The sequence below is a fragment of the Mustela nigripes genome, chromosome 10, assembly GCF_022355385.1.
Source record: "Mustela nigripes isolate SB6536 chromosome 10, MUSNIG.SB6536, whole genome shotgun sequence".
NCBI lineage: Eukaryota > Metazoa > Chordata > Mammalia > Carnivora > Mustelidae > Mustela > Mustela nigripes.
In genome coordinates this window covers 35,538,020-35,562,892 of record NC_081566.1, presented here as the reverse complement: position 1 = coordinate 35,562,892, position 24,873 = coordinate 35,538,020, and the positions used below count along the sequence as shown (strand labels likewise).

At 39.3% G+C, this 24,873-nt stretch overlaps 1 protein-coding gene across 2 annotated transcripts in view; it reads right to left on the bottom strand.

Annotated features, from left to right (window-relative positions):
* CRB1 (crumbs cell polarity complex component 1) overlaps positions 1-19,753 on the bottom strand; it is a 147,621-nt gene extending 127,868 nt beyond the window's left edge. For both annotated transcript variants that reach the window (XM_059414067.1, XM_059414068.1), the window contains exon 1: positions 19,294-19,753. In XM_059414067.1, the coding sequence (XP_059270050.1) occupies positions 19,294-19,738 (445 nt within the window). In that variant the 5' untranslated portion in view covers positions 19,739-19,753. The remainder of the gene's footprint in view (positions 1-19,293) is intronic.
* Positions 19,754-24,873: the final 5,120 nt, after the last annotated feature.

Here is a 24,873-nt window from a genome sequence, read left to right as displayed (position 1 = left end):
GAGAGTATCTATTTTTACATATCTTTATTTCTATGCCTATAACTCAGGATAATAAATTATGTATTAAAATGATATTGAAGCATTTTCAAATGACTCAGAAGTTATTAATAGTTTGATTATGTGCCACATTTCCTGACAAAAAAAGTGGCTGAATATTCTAACATTGCTGACCATTTACAACTAGATTCTATAAATACCTAAGTTGAAAGGGATGCCAGCGTATTAAATTTGGTTGCTTTTTTTTAGGAAGAAAAAAACTTAAAAATTAAATTTTACATCGATAAGAATAGGAAGCTGTGGAACAGTAGTATTTGTTGCCAGGTAAATGGCTTGCCGTGTGAGGCCTGGCCACTTCTCACCCAGTCTAGGAATGAGATCAATCATATCTGTTGTATTTGGCATTAGTAATGTCAAGAGAAGGAACACTGAACTGACCAGTAGAAGACCTACATTCTCATTCTTACTCTCTCTGAAATGGCTTTTCAGCAGTAATTTAGTATCTCTATTTCTGCCATGCAAAACAAATGACAATAGATATCTCTATTTTCCAAGAATGTGAGATAAAAATAATAAGTTCTTTAAAATATTTTTTCTTATAATTATTTTTTTAACATATATAGCAACTCATATGGTAAGGGGTTAGCCTTCAGTAATTATAAGGCACAAAATTACCTGAAATGCAATGATCAATCCTAACTTTAAGCAGAATGAACTATGCCCACCCAAGAATGTGTGGTCATTGTGGGTTCCCATAATGCTCTCTGAGCAGCGGGTAACTGGCACTTACTCAGTACCTGCCATATGTAGGCTCAAAGCATGATGATTTCATATGTATTCTTGCCTGTGTCCCATACTCGTCAATAGCTGTCTTTGTGCAATTCCTATCACTACATACTCCTATGTACAATTCCCCACTACATACATATTGTCAATCCGGTTGTCCAGAGTGCCTTTGCCTATGTGATGTTGGACTATGTCCTTTGGTAGTTTAGTCATCTATATTTGCTGGAAAGTAGTAATATATCAAGCCAAATCAGTGGTTTAGAACTTGTTAAAGCTTTTCTAAATTTTATCTTGTAACTCAAATAAAATTCATATAGACATCTGATATACACCCAGATTACTTCCTAGTGCTTAAGAAATACATTTTAAACCATTATTTTAAATTCTGAAGTTCCACTTATATGTTGCAGCTCAACTACGTTAGCTTTAAAGTGATCCTGATGTACAAATAAGAATGGGCTTGAGTAGTTTAGATACAGTTTCAACTCAGCTGGTTACTTTGGGGTGATTTATTTGCATTATCTTGATATTATTTAATGATACTATTTTTATTGCATCTTATCACTACTGCTGATATAGACAAAAATTATTGGGTCAATGTCTGCATGATGCAAAAGTAGCCAGATGAAATGTGGTGAAGTACAGTCAGTTATCCAGATGTGTTTGTGTTTCCAGATGCTGGCTTCATACATAAAACATATGGATAACTAACTATGATTTTCATTTTTCATTTGGATACTTGCTGTCAATCACATGCTTACATCTACTGAATATACAATTATTCAACCTTCAAAACCATACCTGAACTGTGAGGCCCATTCTATCTGGAAACATTCACCTTATGCCTAGTGTTAGTAAGTACAGCACCATGTTACTGTAACTGTATGTGGTAACAGAAATTGAATAGAGTCACAGTGAGTAGTACTTCTGTGGTTGATTGTCTAATAAACAGAAAATTCATAATTGTACAGTTCTTTCACAAAAATCCACCCAGGAACCAAACCAATCTCACAAAAATCCACCCAGGAACCAAACCAATCTCACAAAAATCCACCCAGGAACCAAACCAATCTGTTGGAATTCATTAATAGTTAATAGTATGAAACATAAAAAAATAGAAAGTGTGTGTGGGAGGGGGAAACAAACCACACAGGACAAGAAGAACTCTGCACCAAAAGAAGAAAGTATAGGACAGGAAAAGAAAAATCCACAGACATCATTAGCTTGGTAACTCATTATAATGAATACTATGCTAATATCCACAAAGGCATCCCTACATAAAAATAGGGACCTAAGGTGTCAGATCATTAATTCCTGATAGTCCAAGATAATTTCACTCTGAACTACTCAATTTGCATTAACTGTTGAAAGAAGTTTAGAAATTTTCTCACAGCCAAATATTAACTAATATCTGCAACAACTTTGTTTTTTTTTATTTTTTAAAAATTTTTATTTTTTTATTTTTATTTTATTTTTTTTAAGATTTTATTTATTTGACAGAAAGAGATCACAAGTAGGCAGAGAGGCAGGCAGAGAGAGAGGAAGGGAAGCAGGCTCCCCACTGAGCAGAGAGCCCAATGCGGGGCTCAATCCCAGGACCCTGGGATCATGACCTGAGCCGAAGGCAGAGGCTTAACCCACTGGGCCACCCAGGTGCCCCTAAAAATTTTTATTTTTATTACATTTCAGCGTAACAGTATTCATTGTTTTTGCACCACACCCAGTGCTCCATGCAATACGTGCCCTCCCTAATACCCACCACCTGGTTCCCCCAACCTCCCATCCCCGGCCCCTTCAAGACCCTCACTCAGGTTGTTTTCTAGAGTCCATAGTCTCTCATGGTTCACCTCCCCTTCCAATTTCCCTCAACTCCCTTCTCCTCTCCATCTCCCATGTCCTCCATGTTATGCTCCACAAATAAGTGAAACCATATGATAATTGACTCTCTGCTTGACTTAATTCACTCAGCATAATCTCTTCCAGTCCCGTCCATGTTGCTACAAAAGTTGGGTATTTATCCTTTCTGATGGAGGCATAATACTCCATAGTGTATATGGACCACATCTTTCTTACCCATTCGTCCGTTGAAGGGCATCTTGGTTCTTTCCACAGTTTGGTGACCATGGCCATTGCTGCTATAAACATTGGGGTACAGATGGCCCTTCTTTTCACCACATCTGTACCTTTGGGATAAATACCCAGTAGTGCAATTGAAGGGTCATATTTTCAAATAAGGTCACAGTCTGAGGTACTTTGACATAGGGTTTAGAACTTCAATAGAGGAATTTGTGTTTTGGGAGAGGTCAGAATTCAAGCCCAACAGACTCCTGCTTGATTTTTTTTTTTTTTAAGTTTTTTTATTTACTTGACAGACATCACAAGTAGGCAGAGAGGCAGGCAGAGAGAGAGAGAGGAGGAAGCAGGCTCCCTGCTGAGCAGAGAGCCTGATGCAATGCAGGGCTCAATCCCAGGACCCTGAGATCATGACCTGAGCCAAAGGCAGAGGCTTTAACCCACTGAGCCACCCAGGCACCCCAGACTCCTGCTTGATTTGTATTTCTGTCACCATCTTAAAATTCTTAATAATTTTTGAACAACGGACCCCACATTTTTTATTTTTCAGCAGAACCCACAAATTATGGAGCCTTTCTGTGTATAAGCTCTTAATTACCATTTAAGCTTTTTATAAATGATATACATAGACTGAGTTCTTTTTTTTTTTTTCTGACCAAAACCTGATTGATATACAGACCCGAGACAGGAAAGATTGGAGTCGAATATTCAAATGAGCAGAACTGTTTAGTTTTTGGCCCACCTCAGGTGAGAGACAAACAGAAAGTTAAAGATGTAGCAAAAATGAAAGAGGAACAGAAGTCCCAGACTCTTCATCCTCACCCTCGGTGAGTTGGGAATTTGATACTACGCCAGGTAAGTGTTGGGGTCCCAGGAGAGAAGTTGTCTCCACTTCCTTATAGAAATCTGGAAAGACATCAGGACACACATAATTTCCAAGCCACCATAGTACAGAATGGTAGAGCAGAGAAAACTATGTAGGATCTGGGTAGATGGAAATTAAATAGTTTTCTAGAGAATGCTAATTAAAGCATGCAAGGCAGACAAATACTTTTGCAAATGAGCCCGGCAAATACTTTTTGTGTCATGCTGAGTTAGGAAATTATAAAAACTGTACCTGCTATTATTATTTTCCTTTCTCCCCTTTTCCTTTGCCATTCATCATGGAAGAGTAGAAAGAACATGGATTTTGTAGACAAACCACTTAGGACGAAGCTCTGCTCTGCCATTGCTAACACCAAGGTTGGATTATAGTAAATGTTCAATGAATGGTAGGTACGACCTATAATCTATAATGTATTATAGACAATAGGTATTATAGGTATATAGGTATTATAGGCATAGGTATAGGTATAGGTATAGGTATTATAGATATATAGGTATATAGGTATTATAGGTATAGATATAGGTATAATCTATAATAGGTATTACCTATAATCTATTTGTTCTTTCCTATTCCTTCTTCAATTCCCCAGGGTAGATAGGCTAAAAAAATATTTCTGAAAAGTCTTTGGAAGCAAACATATTCCTGAAAGGGAATTTGGAAAAGATTCCAATTCCAAGAAAACAAATAGAGATGGCATACTGGACAGATTTGGAGGAGCCACTATACTAAATATGATTTTTTTTAAAAGGGCTACAATGGACATAGACACAGCTAATGAGCAACAGTAAATATATAGCTTACTATTTTGGTAGTAAATATTTGAGGTAGCTCAATTAGGAGAAAAGAGTAGACAACGAGGGGCTCCCCAGAACTGCAAATCTGCAAGGAGATAACTGCAGGTCAAGAACAAGAAGGCTCAGAAAACAATACAGGCCCATCAGTAGAATAGCTCTCCACAAAGCCCAGGCTCCTAAGGAAACAGCAAGATAGAGAAGGCGCTTTGGACGGTATGAGTGTGGAGAAGCCAGGTGGTTGATACTCTGCGAAAGATGAGGTAAACATTCAACAGAAACAAGGACACTGGAAGTTCAGAATGTGGGAACCTCGGTGGGAAAGGGTTTGGAAGGATGAGAGGGTCCAACTTGAGACTGCATCAGGGTATGGCTGTAGGGGGATAGTGGAGCAGGTCACTGAAAACAAGGAGCTCAAGAAATGCGAAAAGCATGGCCCATAAAATTCTGAAATTGCTCCCAACTGGATCTGGACAAAGTGAAAAGTCTTCATTTTTGACAACTAAAAACTTTGGTAATCCTTCTGGTTTCATATCTCCTCACAATTCTATCAGCACTCTCTATGCCAGTCGTATCAGATCATTGTCTTCTTCTCAAACCCGCCATAGACTCCAACCTCCCAGTGCTTGGACACACCAATTCTCTCTCTCTCTCTCAAAGGTTTTTTCCTACTTGTCCATCTGATGAAGTCATCCTTTTTTTTTTTTTTCTTTTTTAAGATTTTATTTATTTATTTGACAGATCACAAGCAGGCAGAGAGGCAGGCAGAGAGGGAGGAGGAAGCAGACTCCCCACCGAGCAGAAAGCCGGATGTGGTGCTCGATCCCAGGATGCTGAGATCATGACCTGAACCGAAGGCAGAGGCTTTAACCCACTGAGCCACCCAGGGGTCCCAAATGATGAAGTCATCCTTTCATACTTATGTTAAATGCCTCATCCTCAGTGAAGTATACTCCCCAATTTCCTTACTGGCTCCATCCTTTCGTGTTTTCATAGCATTTTCAGCTTTATAGTTTCTTATTTGTTACTTGCTGATCTCCAACAACTGCTTTAAGGACAAGGATCCTTCCTTATCATCAATAGTAAGAGCTGAGATTCACCAAGAGCTTATTTCACATCGGGTATTGTGCTAAGCATTTTATGTACATTATTTGATTTTGTTTGATCTTTGAAAAATCATCCATGAGGCATTATCATTATGCTCTTTTTCTTCATAAAGAAACTGAGGCACAGGGAAAGTAGGAAACCTGACACAGACTAAAAGGCTAGAAGGTGGTAGAGCTGGATTCCATTAGATACCATCTGAGTTTAGAGCCTGTGCTATTGGCCATGAGCCTGCATCACAGCCCAGGGCCTTACGTCCTTCAAGGATGTGCATCCTCAGTGTCTGGCAAATACCTGCCCCTTGACAGGTGTTCAGCACGCTTTGCTGAATTGAACCAAATGTGAAGAAGTTGGCTGGGAAAGAGCAGAAGTTATTGAGAATGCTGGTCGTGTCTTGGAGGTTGGGAAGTAATGGCTTGTGAGGAAAAGAAGAGTAGTGTAAGCAGTAAATGAATGGTGAATCAATGGTCTTTCAGGAGTAGGGGGTTAGCAAGAAAGCAAACCTTCTCTCCTGGCTCTGAGAATCGAGTTAAAAAAAAAAAAAAAAAGCAAAACAAAAACAAAAACAAAAAACCCTTTAATAAGGGTCGCGTGGAAAGTGGTTTCATCAAATTCCAGCAAAGGTGAAGTAATCAAAGACACTTTGGAAAAAACTGAAGGGTTGTCTTTGCCTGATTTGTGTTTAAGAAAGACAATGATCTAGAAGCAGGTGACCATTCTAATGAGTATCAGGAATTTTTCCGGTGACATCTTCATGTAAGATACACATTAGCAGTCTGTAACTCTAGGCCACATTACTCTTCTGATTCCAATTATTGTAGGATGTCTTCTCCAACTATCTCAACAGCCATCATTCCACAATTCCAAATAGAAACTCTCCTCCGTCCGCCCTCACTGATCGCCTACACCCCTAACCCTGCCAAACTTCTCTTCTCCGTGAATGGGATTATCTCCCAATCACCCAGGCCGGATTTCTAGGAGTTATCATCATCTTGTTTTCATTTCCCACATTCTTATTAGTCACCAAATCCTGTCATTTCCCCCACGGAAATGGATCTAAAGGGCCATCCCCATTGCTCCAACCTTATTCAGACACTCACCATCTCTCTTCTTGTCCTACTGCTACTGACATCTCTTTTTCAAGTCATTCTCTACATTTCTGAGAGTGATCATTATAAAATACAAGTCTGACGATATCAAAATTTAGAACAGTTCCTCTTATCTCCGGGATATAGCCTTCGAATATGGTAGAAGATTCAGTAAGGTGTGGACTCTATAGGTACCACCTACAGTGATGTTCTTACCGCTCCACCGTCTCACATATCTTTGGGCGGCACATAGCATTCCCCTTGCTTGTGATGTCCCACACCTCACTCCTAGTCCCCGGGAGTTAATTCTCATTCATTCTGAAGAATTGAGTTTGAGTATCCCATGATGCCGAACACTCTACTTAACTACTTATGTCTGCCTTAGGTGCCACTCGACACTTCTCTTATAATCCCCTGTCATATAAAAGTACGTATTATATTTTACCACAAATGCTTATTTGTTCATTTTATCTATAAAACCATCAAAGTGAATTTTTTTTGTCCTTTCACACTAAGATCTATAGCATTTAGCACATATTCTTAGATATAGAAAACGCTCAAAAAATAAAAGAAAAGAAAACGCTCAATGAGTTTTGAATGAATGATCGCGCCTCGCTATGGACTAATCCATCATCTGTCCCAGAAGGCAATCTGGTCTGCCAGGACAGAGGTCCTCAATGCTTCTGCGAGCCTGGCCCCATTCTAAATCAAAAGGCGTAAAGGCAGATTTATGGCTTTGGCAAACGTTTAAAACGAAACACTGTTTCTGAATGACTGTGCCTTAAACTTCTGATCAGCATTAGAGATTTTGCACCTCAATATGCATCCTTCAGCAATTATAGATCAATGGTAACATTCTGTGCCCCAAGATAGCGCCCATCATATGTTATCAGCCTGAAGCAGGTCTCGTCATTGATGTTGTGATCATCACTCATTGCGGTGGGGAGAGAGAATGCACAACGCATGCAGTGTGCCATCGACAGACCACGCTCAACACCGTTCTCGTTACCTGCAGAGCTCATGCTTTGGGAATAATAACACCTAGCTTTTAGTTATCATCCTAAGTTTCAGAGTCTGCTCAATATATTTAATATTTAACAGGCCACTATGCATACTATTTCCTTCTGAATAAGAATTATATACACCATTCTTGCGTTCTTTAAAGAATGATGCATGGTGGATTGATTACAACAATTATCCATGCGAGTCTGAACCACGTATCACTGCAAAGAGGTACTCCAGCACCCCTGACCACGACAGCTAGAGATTATATCACCCATTCCTCCGCTATATCATAGTTATGACATTTTTAACATCCTAGAACGAAGAGGCTGATGACTTCGGGCTCTGGTTAATAGTGTAAAACAAGCATAACATTGATGAGCAAGATGCTGTGGAAGATTAAAGGCAGATTTTCAATTTTCAGGGGAACATCTTGAGTTTTTACCTAGTAAGATTTCTAGCTTATGCAATTAGATATAACTTTTCCAAGGACGCTAAAATACCTTTTACAAAATAGTCACTTAAAGTAGACTCTATAAGCCTGGGATTCATCTCTGAAAGATGACTGAATTTTATCCATTTGACGACTGCTCTTTTCTCTGTCATAGGTTTAAATCTAGGAATTATAAGGCACTCCATAAGAAGTGCGCTTGGAGTATTATATTTTAGCCACAGATTTTTTTTGTCTCCTGATATATATGAAATCAGTGTAACTATCAGCGATTCATTCTGATGAAATATGAAAATGGGTTCATATATTATTTTATACTATTTACTTACTGTATATACTTTACCATTATTTCTTATTAGTATTAATACTTTATTATTACCACAAAAGTCTACTCCCTGACCTGGCCTCCCTCTGCCCATGGTCCAGGTCTCCCTGGCCTCTCATTGGATGCTCCACACGCCAGGCTACCCACCCAGCCAAGGCAAGGCAGTCGTATTCCCATTAGGTTGCCTTCAGGGGACCAGGTGCCTGTAGGTTAGGGATGCAATTCCACGCTTTGTTCCCTAAACCCCCTTTCCAGGGAGCTGGCATCTCTTGACGGAGGTCCTCCTGCAGTCTCCAGCTACATGGAACTGCACTGCACAGCCTGTGCTGTACAGTCTTCTCTCCAGGGCTTGAGCATCCGAGCCCTTCAGGCCTGAGGTCTAGGGCCCAGCCCCATGGCCCCTCCCACCTCAGTACAACCTGATACTATGGCTACAAAGATGGCAACAGTCACTCTCCGTTTGGACGCGCTACCTGATGGGGAATCCAGGCCTCTCCAGGAACCAGAAATCCCAGATGTTTCTCATTCCAGGGCACCTGGTTCCCCCAAGCAAGGCTTCAGAATTCCAGAGATATCTTGTTCGGAGTGATAGGGTCCCTTTGTGAAGCTGCAGCCTTAGACGTCGGCAGATGCCTGGTTTCCCACAGAGAACACCATAGGAACCCAGCCTCTCCTGAACCGGTCCTGGCCTGGTTTAGGAACCAGAGCTGGACCAGATCGCTGCTTGTTCCAGAAAGCTGTGCCAGACCAATATGCCCTTTCTGGATCCAAAACCCCAGTAGCCAGGCCTCTGGGTACTAGAAATCCCTGGTGTCTCTTGCTGAAGGATCCTCAGTCAAGCCTGCCCCGCCTGGCCCCTGGCAAGGCGGTCAAATTGCCCCAAATCTGCCTTCAAGAGGAATAGTCATCAGTTGGTTGGTTGTGACTTGGAATTAGGCAGATGTTTATTTCTATTAGCGTCCACTCTAGTGACCTGGCCCTTGGAGACCCAGGATGGCTTCCAAATCCCTGACTTCCCTGACACCCTGGGCAAGGTCAGTACCGACCCCTTCAGGAAGTTTCCAGCAGCGGTACTCCTCCAGGCCGGAAGAGCTAGGGTCTGGCGCCAACCACCTGCAGATCCTCCTGGGTGCAGGGATGCCCCAGCTCTGTGAATCACTCTGAGGCAGCGGCTGCAATTAGGTGACAGTCCTCATTCCAACGTGCTGCCTGATACTGACAAAGGCGTCTCCAGGAATAACTGATCCCAGATGTCTTTTATTCCGGGGTATCCCCGTGCCCGAGGCAAGGCTTCAGAGTCCCTCCAATAACTGGCTCCTCTGTAGGTGCAGGCCTGAATGAGGCCAGATGCCTGCCTTTCCCCAAGAGCCCAGAACAGGGAGTGCCTCCCCTGAACCGGGTCACAGCCCAGGACAGAACGGAGATGGCCCAGATTCCCGCTTGCCACAGAGCAAGGAGTGGGTCCCACACGCGCAGCTGGCTCTCCAGCGGAGACCGCTGCAGCAGTGCCAGCGACTGGGGCTCCCCAGACCCACGCGCCCCGCCTGGCCAGGCAGCCAGGTCCCCCCCGCCCCACCCCACGCCTGCCTTTGGGGAAATCGGCGCCACTGGGTATGGGGGAGGGGGGTGCTGCTCCTGGGCGGTTACCTTATGTCTCCGCGACCCTCGAACTCCCCCCCAACCTCTGGGGCTGTTAATGGCAAGATGCGCCTGTGCGCGGTATGTGCTATTTTCTTTATGAATTAACTGGTTTCATTATTTTGTCATTATAGATACAGAAATCTTTTTCGTTTCTACAGGATTTGCCTTCACAGAGAGACATAACTGGAATAACCTCTGCTTTCCATCTTCAACTCGTTTTCTGCGGGTTTTCTGAAGTTTTACCGCTATTTGCCCTCCCGTCTATTCCTTCTACCGTCGGTGCGCGTTGAAGAATGTTCTCGACGCTGTGGCAGTATTCTCAGCTTTCTAGAAAGATCGCGGAGGCTAGAAGTAGTTCTAGGGATAGGATAGAAAGACTGGCTCCTGTGGGTCAGCCCTCAACAGAGAATAGGGAGTGCGTTCTAGTGCTTTCTTGAATCTAATGACACTTTCAGGAATACGGTTGTCAGTGGAAATATGATTCTACTTGCCCATGCCCTACTGCTGCTCCCAGTACTAACAAACCCGCCCTTCCTTCCTTCGTCCCAAAGTCTGTCTGTGTGCTATTCCTCTCACTTTACTGCTATCGTAAATATCGTAACATGTGGGAAGATGTTATTTGATTCTAAAATGTTCTATTCCTAATTAATAGGTATGCTTCCTCAATCTACTGTCTATATTTAATGTGTATGCATATATATACTTTGTCATTTATAAAATTAGTAAAGTTTAATTCAGAGTAACTCATTTCCAACTCTCTAAGATGCTATGTTTGAAATACACTCTACTTTGATAAGTGGTTTCTATCTTGCTTAATTTTGTGAGTTTCTTGGGAAGATAATAGGGAAATATAATATTTGCATCTTATGTTAAATACGCCAACGTTATACATTTCACACTTCTGTAATTACAATGTTTTAATCATTATGATATCTTTCTTGTGTTTTTATCCATTAGGATAATTGTAATTCCTGAATGTTTGAAATGTTATAAAGCAAATACAGTCCTAATTCTTTTGTTCAATGATATGGCAGGTTCAGAGAATAAATTCTTGCCTACACATATCATAATTTTCCAGTTTTAAACTTGATAATAGAGCACAGAGATTATGACCTCAGTTAGTTTATCTCTGAGTACGGTTCTAATATATTTAAAAAAAAAAAAAAAAGCTGTTCAGTTTAAGAAACAGATTCCTGGGGCGCCTGGGTGGCTCAGTGGTTAAGCCGCTGCCTTCGGCTCAGGTCATGATCTCAGGGTCCTGGGGTCAAGCCCCGGGTCAGGCTCTTTGCTCAGCAGGGAGCCGGCTTTCCTCTCACTCTCTCTGCCTGCCTCTCTGCCTACTTGTGATCTCTCAGTCAAATAAATAAATAAGATATTAAAAAAAAAGAAACGGATTCTTATAAAAAGTATAGGTAAATATTGTTAAATGCTAGCAGCAATACTTGAAGATATTAAATTAGTGACAACCAGCATTTTCACGGCTTCATAGTTTATGGAAAAACTTTGAGTAAGTCATTTCATTGTCACCATGACCCTGAGAGTTAGGTGGTATTATAATGCCTGTGTGTTAGAGTGAGGACACAGTTGAGAACTATTTATCAATGTCAAACCACTAGAAACCACTAGACTGCATCGGAGGTGGAACTGGAAGCCTTGTCTTCTGCTTTCAGATTCCACAGTCTCTCCATTTCACCCACACTTAATATTACTGCGTATTTTTTAGCTCTTCTCCTCCTCACTCAGGCCTGCACACACACACCCTGCTGGTAGCCAGGAAATCAGAGAAGTACTCAGATGGGGAGTTTAAAATGGAGCATTGCCATTCGCAACTACTAGCTACACCACAAACCAGGTCAAAGCAACAATGACAGAAGAGCCGTCCGCTCCTTTCTTTTTTTTTTTTTTTAAGATTTTTTTTTTTTTTTTTTAATTAGACAGAGACTGATCACAAGTAGGCAGAAAGGCAGGTAGAGACAGAGGGGGAAGCAGACTCCCCACCAAGCAAAGAGCCTGATGCGGGGCTCGATCCCAAGACCCCGGGATCATGACCTGAGCCAAAGGCAGAGGCTTTAACCCACTGAGCCACCCAGGCACCCCATGTTCACCCCTTTCTAAAGCCCCTGTAGTCATCCCCCCCTTGTTCCTCAGCTCATTATTACTCGTACAATAATAGTGGTAATAAATGTTGTCAGAGGACGTGAGTTTCAGCTCAGCATCCTGAAAGAAGTGCATTTTTGCTTTGCTCATAGGCTGCTTGTTCTCTGAAGATCTTCCTGGCCCTAAGCAGTGTCATGGGTTCCTTTCTTGGTGTTTCCTCAGCATTCTGTCTAGCGAGAGACCGTGAGTTTTGTTTGCACGCCTCTTCCCAGAATAAACTGTGAGTATTTGTCAGGGATAATAAATTTTCTCTTAGTCATCTTTATGTCTCCACGGTCTGGCACAGTGTCCAGTGCCATGCAAGTATGTCATAAATATTTGCTGAATGTGTAATTTGTGTTATTTTGTTCACTCATTCAACAAACATTTGGCAAAAGCCAGTAACTTCATTTCTTCATAAAAGTATTTCACATGGCTCTCGTTCTGAGCAAAAGCCTGAACAAGTGTTTAGTTTTTTTATATGACACTACAAAAAGTGATCAACTTCTAGAGTTAAGAGCACATAGAAAAATAGTCATTTTCTTTTGAAGACATGAAGATACTACCTGGGAAATTCAAATACTCTTTTCTGGTTGGTGCACGTTATTTGCCTTTTGGGTGTGAAAAATATTAGTTACGGGCATATATACCAGATGGTGAGTGAAATGTGAAATATTTTGGTTGATGGTCACAGAAACAATATGTAAGTGTTCTTTGAATTCATATCTTACATATTGTATATCCTTACACAAATACAGACAATTAATTATTCCCAATAAGTTGGTTTAAGTTTATCAAATCATTTATGTATTAACTTCCTTTTAATTTATTATTAACTTATTAATTAATTATTATTAACATATTAAGTTTAAGAAAAACTTCAATCAGTAATCAGTAAAAAACTTTCAATAGTAATGGTAATCATAATTATAATAACAATTTTTATCATAAAATAAGCTTAGATTTTATGATATATAATACTTTAATTTCCCTAAGTTATGTTCATGACCATTAAATTATCTATCTGATTTGTCATACAAAAATGATATTAGAAAAGTGATTTAGTTAATCAAAAATATATTTAGAAAAGATGGAACATAAGCCTCATTCAAATTTCCAAACTGGCTGAAATTCAAATTGATAAGGGCCACTGTAACGGCAACATCAGCGTTAGTGACATCATATCTGCTGGTCTTATTCATCAGAATGGATGAAGATTATTGGAGTAGGCACAGAAAAGAACATAAAAAATTATTAATGGAAGAAGGTCTGATAGAAAATTATAAATGAATAACCATGTAATGCAGAAAGATAGAATAAGTTTCAAGTGTGCATGTGAGAGACTGTATGACAATGCAGTTGATAGAAACTGGTAAAGCACCACACTTGCAGGAACTGTACTCCAGGCTAGACCTGTCCTGCATTATCTAGACTTCCCACCAGAGGGCAATAGAGAGCAGGTCAGTAAAGGTGTGCACACATTTTGTTTGCATGAACCATGATCCTCTGTGTTAATTCTTATCTGAAATTTTAAAAGAGGAAAAAGGTGTTGTTAAAACTTGATACCTTTCTTTGCTTTTCCCCAATTAATAATAGTCCATTGACTTAGATTATTGTATTATTGGACACCTAGTTCTACCTTACCCACTTACTTCAGTATGTCCTCAACATAACAAGGAGAGAGATTTTCTTAAAATGTAAGTCAAATCATTTCTGTCCTCTGCTCAAAACTATCCAACAACTTCCCGTCTTATTAAGAGCAAGAGCCAAAGTCCTTACAATGGCCCACCAGCCCCAGTAGTCGATTATGTCTCCTTCTCCTTGTTTACTCCACTCTAGTCACATCAGCTTCTTTGCTGCTTCTCAAACATTCCAGTACTTTTGACCTCAGGGCCTTTGCACTGAATGCATTAAATATGCACTGAATGTTCCTCTGCTTTGAATGCTATTCCACAACACATTTGCCTGACTCCCTTCCTTTCCTCTCTAGAACTTTACTCATGTGTTACTTTCTTAGTAAGCCCTTCCCTAGTCATTTAATGTAAAGTTCAATTCTTAAATCCCCCCCCCTTTTTTACTTTTACTTTTCTCCACTGTATTTATCACCATTTAACCCACTAAATATTTAATTTATTACTTATTTTATACACATCTGTCTCTTTCCTCTAGAATGTAAGAGGACTTTTTCATCACTTTATTTTTATATTTGCAGAACCTACTATATTTGCAATGCCTACTTCGATGTATATACATGTAGAATTGTCTGTGTATTGACAAAATAAACAACTGAATGAATTCAACAGATAGTTGTTTTTATTCATATCATTTATCCAGAACTGTTACTATCAATAAATACTACACACACACTCTACTTTGTGCTGTCACATGAAAATCCTCATCATTGTCTATATCAGTGGTTTCTCAAACTGTGGCCCCCACCCCAGCAACATCAGCATCAGTATCACATGGGAGCTTGTTATAAATGCATAGCCCCCACCACAAATCTACTAAATCAGAAACTGTATTTTAATAAGCTCTCTGGGTGAGTCTGATACATACTAAACTTTGAGAACTACCAACAGAGATAAGTTTATTAAGTTGGAGATGAAAATTGAAATTTCAAAGCATTCTTATTTTTCATATTAGAGATTTCAAGTTTTTCATGGGTATAAATAAGTTTGGGAATATTCTGGCTTTAGTAAATGGTAAGTGAGTCATCTTCTTACTGAACCCTACATCTAGGCCAGATCCTAATGTCTTACTCCTGGACCTACATCTAGGTCCAGATCCTTTTCAGGCCAGATCCTAATGTCTTACTCCTGGTATTGCAGTGAGTTTCTAACTAACTATTCTCCATTTGCTACCTAGTCTTCTAACTAGTCTCCCTATACTAACACATTTTCTTGAATATAAAATGAATTTTTTTCATAAGATTTCGTTTCTGAAATAAAGATGCATCTTATAATCAATAAGTAAATTTGATGAAGTGGGTTTTTTTTTCCTTATTTTCCACAAGATTGTTTCTATGCCAAAAACCTATTTTATAATGGAGGAAATAAGATATTTTCCTGCAGTGTTTTGCTTCATCGTGCATCTGATTGCCCTTTCCCTGCCCTCTCGTGGCCCCGTTTTTCTCATATTGCAGGCATCTTAAGTGAAAAATGTTCCCTCATCAATCTGCTCGTTTTAAGAAAGACCTCAGTGAAAGAATGATGTATTGCATAAACTTGAACTCAAAGCAGTCACATGCTCAAGGTGAATATTCTTTTCATTAAAAGAAGTTTGCAGCTGTTTACTTTCAGCTTAAATTGGAGTTTTTGCTTATGCCTGGCATATTCTCACCAACCTCTTTAGCAGCTCTCTCTAAGCCTATCTCTGTAGTTCATGAATCACCACTTAGGAAACACAGTGGAGTGCACAGAGTAGGATTCCCACAGTGTGAACCCCCTCTCCGTGTGCTACAGCTCTTTTTCCTCTCCTACCTCTCTGTCTTTTAAAATTTATTACGTTTTCTTACTTTGCTGCTCTGAGGAGCACAGGCTTTTCCCTGGAAGCCAGCTTCTTTATGAGTCTCTAAATTTGGATGTACCGCACAGCAGCTAGGTTATTGTAATAGCTTCCAGGATTCATTGGGAGGTCTAGGTTGAGCCAAAGTACGCATCCATGCTGATTACTAATTCTTTTTCTTCCCTTCCGAGCTCTGGCTTTTCCCCTGGTCCTATAGACCTTCCTTGAGTTTCTCATTAATTGCCACAAATACTGGTAGCCGGGGGATGGCACTGAGGTAAGCAAGCCTCCTTGTGGGCCTAGATGGGGGGGTATTTCAAGAAAAGTTTCTAAATTAAGTTCACATAAATCTGATTTCTGGCTCCCAGCCCTAGCTATACATTAGAATCGTCAGTTAAATTGGACTCTCTGAAGGTGGGGGTCTGAGCATCTCTGTTTCAGATCTCTCTGGGTGATGGCTGCTTCTAGTCAGGGCTGGGAACCACTGATGAGCTCCCAGAATGCGGGCTGTTTTACTTGGGGAGACTGGTGATCAAGCCTAAAATTGCACCTTTGTGTCCGAATAAACCTAACTAGCTCATAACAGACATGATTCTTACTACCTGATAAGTGTCATTTAAACTCTGTCTGTAAGCGAGTTATAGTTATGTCAGCAGAGCTAAAATAATAAAATTTAGCTGATTTCTTAGAAAACAATAGAAGAACATAGTCAAATAGGGAACAACTCTATTATATCAGGGTTTGAGCAAGGGAAGTGTCCTCACTGTGGTCTTTGAGCTAATATTATAATGAGAAAAAGGCATTGATTTTCATTGGGTCCAGCTGTGATACGATATATCCACAGTATAAGTTAATTCATTGTAAAGTATTATAATGGAGGTAGTTTACTACATTTGGAATATACCCTTGACATCTTTTATGCCTAATTTATACCACTGAAAGGATTCATTATGATCCAATTAATTGAAATGCAAAAAATAAAAACACATACATTGTAAAACATCCTTTTTCAAGCTGTGTTTTGCAATTACAAGACTATTTCAGAACACTGTAGCTAAAATGGCTGAGACATTTCTCTGATGTCATGTCTGTTTCTTTTAGTCACCATTCACACTATCGTACTAGCAGCAGGAAATAGAAGATACTATCTTGATAAACCAAAGCAGTTGGTAAATGTGTCCATTATAAACAAAAGCAATCCCACACCAGCCCCACAAAAATGTATCTCTTATTTTTACTCAAAAATTTTAAAAACTGAAATTGAATTGCTGTAACTCAATTTTAAACAATGAACATGACAATTTGGCATCTAAATAAGGAAATTTCTTGTATAAGTACTGTTTCATAAACCCCTCCATTGTTCCTCGTAAGTTTTAGTTTAATATTGGTAGTTGAAGGCAATCAATAATAAAAAAAATTTCCACTTAATACATCATTCTACAATCATAACATATGTGTAGAGAAGGCAAACTCTAATATCTATTTACCTCAGTTTCATTACCACAGAGGGTGCCCAGAAAAATATTGTGTATAGTAAGTATACACAAGAATTTAGGCAGTTAGAACAATTCAGAAACAGTTTATTAAGCAGCCATTACTCACTACGCTGGGCACCTTAAGTACTATTCCTAAGGTGTCTTAATACAAATGTATGTCTTAATACGAATGCTGACATGTAATAAATACCTCCAAATGTCGATGAATTAAAGAATACATATAAGACATGACTTCTGTCCTTTCGGAACTAATACTTCAGTGGGAAGAGACAAAAACACAGATATCTGAAGAATAGGACAGAGTTCTTTAATAGAGGCACAGACTGCTACAGAAGTAATAATTACTGTAGCCGCTTAGAAGTATTATTTTAGCAGAGAGTAAATCAGAAATGTTTCTTGAGTTAGGCGAGAGATGAACAAAGTTCTGCAAGTACAGAACTTCACAGAGTAGACATTGACTTGAAGAAGGACCTCCCAGAGGGAGGGAAACCACCTGAGTAGAAAATGAAGACAATTCAGGGAAAGGGAATGCCTTGGTGGAAGAGGCTGTAGAGATAATATGTAAGGGACAAATTGTGAAGGGTTTTCAATGAGATGTTAAAATTATTCTGTGTGGTGGGCAGCTCTCAAGCTTCTTCAGAAGGAATGGCACAGTCAGATCTATTTTAGAAGGATTATTTCAGAGGCACTGTTCAGAATAACTTGAAGGTAGAGGCTGGAGGTAGAGTGTGGGAGGTTGTATAATAAGTATACACAAGATGATGAGGACATGAGCAAAGGCACTGATAAAAAAAAATGGAGGAGCTCAATTTGGAAGATATCTTGTCCAGAGAGACTTTGAGGATTGGTGGATTGGTTGTAGGTAAGGATTAAGGGAAAGGGAGCAAATTTCATGACAGAGCAACTAGGGATATAGCTATTTTATAAAAGTGATATTTCAGAATGTATAATTTTAACAAGATGACATTGGAGGATTCTGGTATAAATTTTGAAGAGAAGTACTTTCCAAATATATTGCTTAACATCCTCAGGAAAAGAATGACAAGACAGAGAAGTAAGTGTGAAAGGGTTCAGAGAAGAAGGTAAGTTGAAAGTCAGATACCGCAGGAGGTTACAAAAGTAGCAAGAGATCTGGGAAAAGTGGCATTTAAATGTAAATAATGTCACCCAGATGTGAATCAGGAAGCACAGGAAAGCTGTGAGCAGGTTAGAATAATGAATGTGAGAAAGCATAGATGACACGAGTTGCCCCTTACTGTACAGACTCCAAAGAGTAAAACAGGGCAAGAAGGATGGTCACCAGGAAGAAATGACCTGACTGGGTAACTGGTTCAGGAGGGTGAGTGTAGACACTGAGCCTGAGGATAGTAAATGGCACGTACCCTTTTAGTGAATGAATGGTCAGCCTGTTACTCTGTGCTCAAATACCACGTCAACAGGAACTTTGTGAATAGACAGGAGGTACTACTGTTTGCTCTTTCCAAGAAATTAAAGAAGTGACTTCTTTATTTTAGAAAAGTGACTTCCTTATTAATAAAATTGTGGTTTATTTTATTTACCATGCTCCATCAGTCGTGCTGTCACTCATCTGTTGCTCACATTCTAGAACCCCTAACGTCTGTCCATTCCATGGCCTGCCTTCCCAGCAGGCTGCAGTCGTAGGCGTGGGCACTCCTGGCACACTTTTGCTAGCACAAAAGGCATCTTCTCATGAGGAAACTTGAAGGGCCCTGACCTGGAAAGCAAGGCGCCATAGAGCCCACTAACTCGAGGCTGAATCTGAGAATTAAATAATGGGAAGGCTCCATTTAAAACAACAGCGACAGTTGGCAAATATTTAGGCTCTGGGAATTTTCATGGTTCAGGGAGCTTTCTATCTAGTGATTAATTCCCGCCAAGACCATTTTCATAAGCAATTGGATGAGACCTAAAAAGTCACTTCTGCTTCTGTCATACTAAAAGAAGGGAAAGCTAACTACCTCTTCTGGTCCTCACATGTGATAGACTTACCAGAATAGTCTTGGGGACAAATACAAGTGTATCTTCCTATCTCGTTGAGGCACGTGGCTTCATTCTTACAGGGATCCGAGACACATTCATCCACTTCCAGGTCACAATGCCTGCCTTGATATCCTGGGACACAGAAGCAGGAATAGCCGTTGATTCCATCCTGGCACATGGCCCCATTGTGGCAGGGGCTGGAAGCACACTCATCAAGATTGTTTTCACAGAACCTTCCAGCATATCCGTCAGGACAGATGCAGACAGGGTGAACAGGGTCCTGACGGCAAACACCTCCGTGCTGGCAGGCGTTTGTGCCACAGGAAACAATGGCGGTTTCACAGGTTGTCCCACTAAAACCAGGCAGACATTTGCAGAGAAAACTCCTTTCTCCTGGGGTGTTCACGCAAGTGGCATTTCCTTGACAGGGATTGGAGAAGCATGGGTCTCTCATGCTGTCACAGTCTTTGTCCAAATTAATGGCTGCGTCTGGACAATGGCAATCATTGTCCTTTGAATAATCATTGCATGTAGAATTGTTTTGGCAAGAATTTGAGAGGCACCTGGTGTCATTTTTATTGCAAAAGGAACCTACAAGGGAATAAAAAAATATCAAGATGAAGTTTACAGATATATGGCTAAAGATACAATTAAATATCTTTCTGTTCTTCTGTCATCTCAGACTCATTCATGAAATACAGTTGGCTGCATTCTGTTGATGAGCTTGATCAAATGATGTCTAATGATGAGGGTTTTCATGAATGGTGATTTGTCAGTCTTGTCATGTAGTTGCTAATAAGAAACAAAAATAGCTAGTTTGAGAGTTCTTTGCTTCTCCACTTCCCTTTCTCAGGGCCAAATGCCGTTGAGCAGTGGGGTGAATTGAAGCAACTGATAAACTGTCCTATACACATACATTTTGGAAATTCACATTCTCCCATGGAAGATTCTGGAGTGTACTGGGAAATAAGATAAAAATTGTCTCTGAATATAGTCTAACTGAAACTAATATATTTTTTTAAAGATTTTATTTATTTATTTGACAGACAGAGATCACAAGTAGGCAGAGAGGCAGGCAGAGAGAGAGGAGGAAGCAGGCTCCCTGCTGAGCAGAGAGCCCCATACGGGGCTTGATCCCAAGACCTGGGATCATGACCCGAGCCAAAGGCAGCAGCTTTAACCCACTGAGCCACTCGGGCCCCTGAAACTAGTATTTAAGTGAATGTTACAACTTGGTTTATGACTGCTTTATCACACTTACCATTTATGTTCTTTAAAAAAATAGAATAATGAAAACATTAAAACAAAATAAAATACCAACTATTTGTTGAAGCGCTACTCTTTGTACCAAGCTTGCCAGGTATGTCACATACATTGTTTCTAATCCTCAGGGCAACACAGTGTTATTACGTACGTCTTACAGATGACAAATTAAATCCTTCTGCAAGGAAATAGATGTAATAAAGTTTATGGAATTTGCTTTTTTTTAATTTGTTTTTATAAAAGCATCTTGGTTCTAGGGATACATTTGTAAATTCTATTTGGAATAATAACCAGTGAGAAAACAATAATTCTTTAATTTTTTGTCAACTCATTAGATATTTGTATGTAGAAGTTTTCCCCCAAACATACATGCCTTATGATCACAGCATTCTTATCTTCTGAACACATATACAGAGAAGCTGGATGATTTGTCAACTCAGTTGTATTATCCTACAAAACACTGTCTTGCATGTGGACTCATCTACGATATCATTCTCTTATTTTTACTTCCTTTCTTATAATATTGCTCACAAATATCATAGTAGACAACTGTACAGGCTTATAATTTTAAAAAAGGTACAAAATTGAGAGTTTGCTCTTAGGACATGAGACATAAATCAACTATTGTCAGAAGAAAATAGTGTGTAAACTTTGAGAAATATGTAATGATAAATCTTTTCCCTCTCTTCCTGCAAAAAAAGAGAAGTGGTTCTCATAACACAGTGTGGCCACCAACAGGGTGATGGGAAGATACTGATAATAAATGACTAAAAATAAATAAATAAATAAATAAATGACTAATTGGTACATCATACAAGAGTGAGAAGATTTTCATAATTATCTTCTGTGGAGTCTTTCTGCCAGCCAACAATTTTCCTCTAGTGCCTACACATAGAAAGTTAACATATGCTTCTATATTATCAGGAGGGTTGTTCAGAGAGCAAACATTTTCTAGCCCTTATGAGAAAACTCAAGTAATCATCCTAATACTTTAATACTTTAGTTTTCTTTCTTTCTTTCTTTCTTTCTTTCTTTTTTTTGTCTTTTTTCAGATGCTGGCTTTCCTATCACATCTTCAAATGTGATGTCTTAGCTCCAGTGTCACTTCCTGAGAGCTTTCTCTGAACTCCGTTTCTAAGTTTCATTTGCTATGTAATAAATGCTGTTATTTCTTTGTGTTTGTGGTTGTTTTCTGTCTTCTTCATTAGAATGTTAGCTCCATGGAGGAAAGGAGAAGACCTTGTGTCTCTGTATGTCCTCGGTCTACAACACCACCTGTCCCATCACAGGTGCTCAGTACATACTTATCACTAGAAGGGAGGGGGAAAATGTCACAGTGGAGACATGGAAGGGTGCTGTGCAATCACAGGGACCAGAAAAAGTGTTACCAGAGAAAAGTCTCAATGAAGAAAAGGTACTTGAGGTGTCTTTTTAAATGAATGCAAGTGAAGGAAGGAGAATATTTTCCCAAAAGAAAGAACTAAAGCATGAGGGACATTGGCATTCTCTGTCAATAATAAGAAAAGCTTGAGAGGGTGTGGGGTAGTGAATAGGGAGGAATAGGAGAAAATATTTAATAAGTTCAAACTTTGGGCAGCATTTAAAGTTCTTACGTCCAAACTGAGAAAATTCAGTTTGGACATAAGAACAGTTGCCCTGTTCAACATCCAGGGCATTTATGAATTTAGGTTTTCCATTTATTTTTATTTTGTTAGTGATGATGGTAATGGTTTTTATCTTCCTTTAATACTCAAGCATTATCATTTAAGCCATGAAATGAATCATTTGTGTAGAAAGACAAACAGCAAATGAAATTAGCTTTTATACCCAAGGCCCTTCCAGTGCACCTTTTAAAATAGATTTCTTATAATATTTGTGTAAAGCATTTTACAGATGGAAAGCTAAGTTTTATAAGGACTAAGTCATCTGCATAGCGTCAAAGAGAGGTAGGATTTGAACCTCTGGTTTGTCTGATTCTAAAGTCCATTTCTTTTTATGGCATTATTTTAGAAGTTAGGATACTTATTGGGTAGAGTTTCTTATGTAAACATGATGATATTTACATAAATGTTTAATTCTTTTCCTTTTCAAAATTCCATGAAAGGCATAAAGGGATAGCTAATAAGCATATTGAAAAATGCTTAACATTATTTATCATTAGGGAAGCAGAAATTAAAAATGGTACCTAAAATGGCCACTAGAATGGCCAAATGACAAAAATTGACAATACCAGGTGTTGACAGAAGTGGAGAAAATGGACATTTCCTTCATGCCCTCTCTCTCTCTTTAAGTAATCATTGTTGCCTACACATTACCAGTTGTATTAATGTTTTCAAATATTGGCCTTTGACTTTGTATAGTTTGTCTGTAATATCTTTGTTTTTGATCCTCAATTTCTGCTTTTGCCTTTTTATTTTCTTAATTCTACTTGCTTTGGGTTTAACTGCTATTTACTCTTTTAGGTATTTCTAATTTTTAATTTAGGACTAAAAATTTCTGTGTAAGCACAGCTTTACTGCATTTCTTATAAATTTATTTATCATTCATATAAAAATATTTTCTGATTTTCATGGTGATTTCTTCTTAGACCTGTGGAAAAATCTATAAAATCAATAATATCAAATTGTTAACTGTGTTATTCAGAACTTCTGTAGCATTGGGGCTTTTCATACTACTTCCTTTCACTGAGATTGATGCATTGACATTTCCTATAGTGAATATGAATTTCATATTTCTTCTTTTAGTTCTGACAATTTTCGCTTCTGTATTCAAAAGTTTTTTGTTTTTTGTTTTTTTTAAAGATTTTATTTACTTGTTTGTCAGAGGGAGAGCAAGCACAACGCAGGGAGCGGCAGGCAGAGGTAGAGGAAGGAGCAGGCTTCCTGATGAGCAAAGGGCCCCTTGTAGGACTCCATCTCAGGACCCTGGGATCATGACCTGAGCTGAAGGCAGATGCTTAACCGACTGAGCCACCCAGGTGTCCCTGAAGCTATGTTCTTATGTTGATAGAAATTTAAAATAGTTATATCATTCTGCTGGTTTGACCCTCATATATTTATAAACTGTCCTTTTTATCTTTAGTAATGCATCACACCTTAAAAGACTACTTTTCCTGTTGTTGTAGTGTTATATCAGTTATATATCTCATACATGGCTGGTAGGAATGCAAAATGGCACAGCCACCTTGGAAAACAGTTTCCAAGTGTCTTATTAACTTAAACATACACTTATTCAGCAATTCCACACCTAGATATTTCCCCCAAGAAAATGAAGACATAATGTCTACATAAAAACTTCCTTGCAAAATTCATAGCGGCTTTATTCATAATGCCCAACACTGGGGAAAAAATCCAAATATTCATCAGCTGGGAAATAAATTTTAATATATCACACATTGGACTTCTACTCAGGAATAAAATGGGCAAATTACTGATCCTGTGAACTACATGGAGGAATCTTTAAAATATTATGTTAAGAGAAACCAGACACAAACACTACTGGCTGTTTGATTCAGTTTTGTGACATTCTAGAGAAAGCAGAGTTGTAGAGATGGAAAGCAGCTCAGTGGTCACCAGGAAATGGAGGTGGGTGAGGGGAACTAACTATAAGGGAACATGAAAGAGTTTTTATGGAAACATTCTGTGTTGTGATTGTGGTGATAGTTATTGACCATATGCGTTTGCCACTGAAATTGGGTTAATCTTATTATCTGTAAATTTTACCTGAATAAATCACACACAAAAAAATAGTCCTAGAAAAAAAGGACAAAGGGGAATGAAATTGTCCTATTCACAAGAACCAACGAGAGACTGAGGTAATTGAGACAGCAATTACCCATATACACACCCTCATACGTAAGTGGAAGGTAGGCTGCCATGGGTGGGCTGCAGTAGACTTAGCTTACCAGCAGAAGCAAAACCCCGTGTGAGAGACACCCAGAAGCAAGACAGTTTATGCTGTAGAACCCCCAAAGTTTCAGGAATTAGAGGCTCCACGTACTCAAGTGGTGCTGAAAATGGGAAGGTTGTATGGAAAACTTACCAATCGTACAGTTAGATTCTCATGTCCCATATTTTACCCCAGGAAACTACACGACTGTCCTTCCTGCATGAAGGCGATTTAAAGGCACTGGCACAACTAGTGGGAGTGGCCGGGTCTGGTCTGATAACAGGGTGATGGAATGAATGAATATCTCTGTAAAGAACTGTGAAACACTCCCCAGCCTCATTTTCAATTCAATTCTAAAAATGCCAGCAGCCAGATTTACTCCTTATTTCTCTTGACCAGCCCAAGAGAAAATATGTACAGATATTACAGATGCTGATA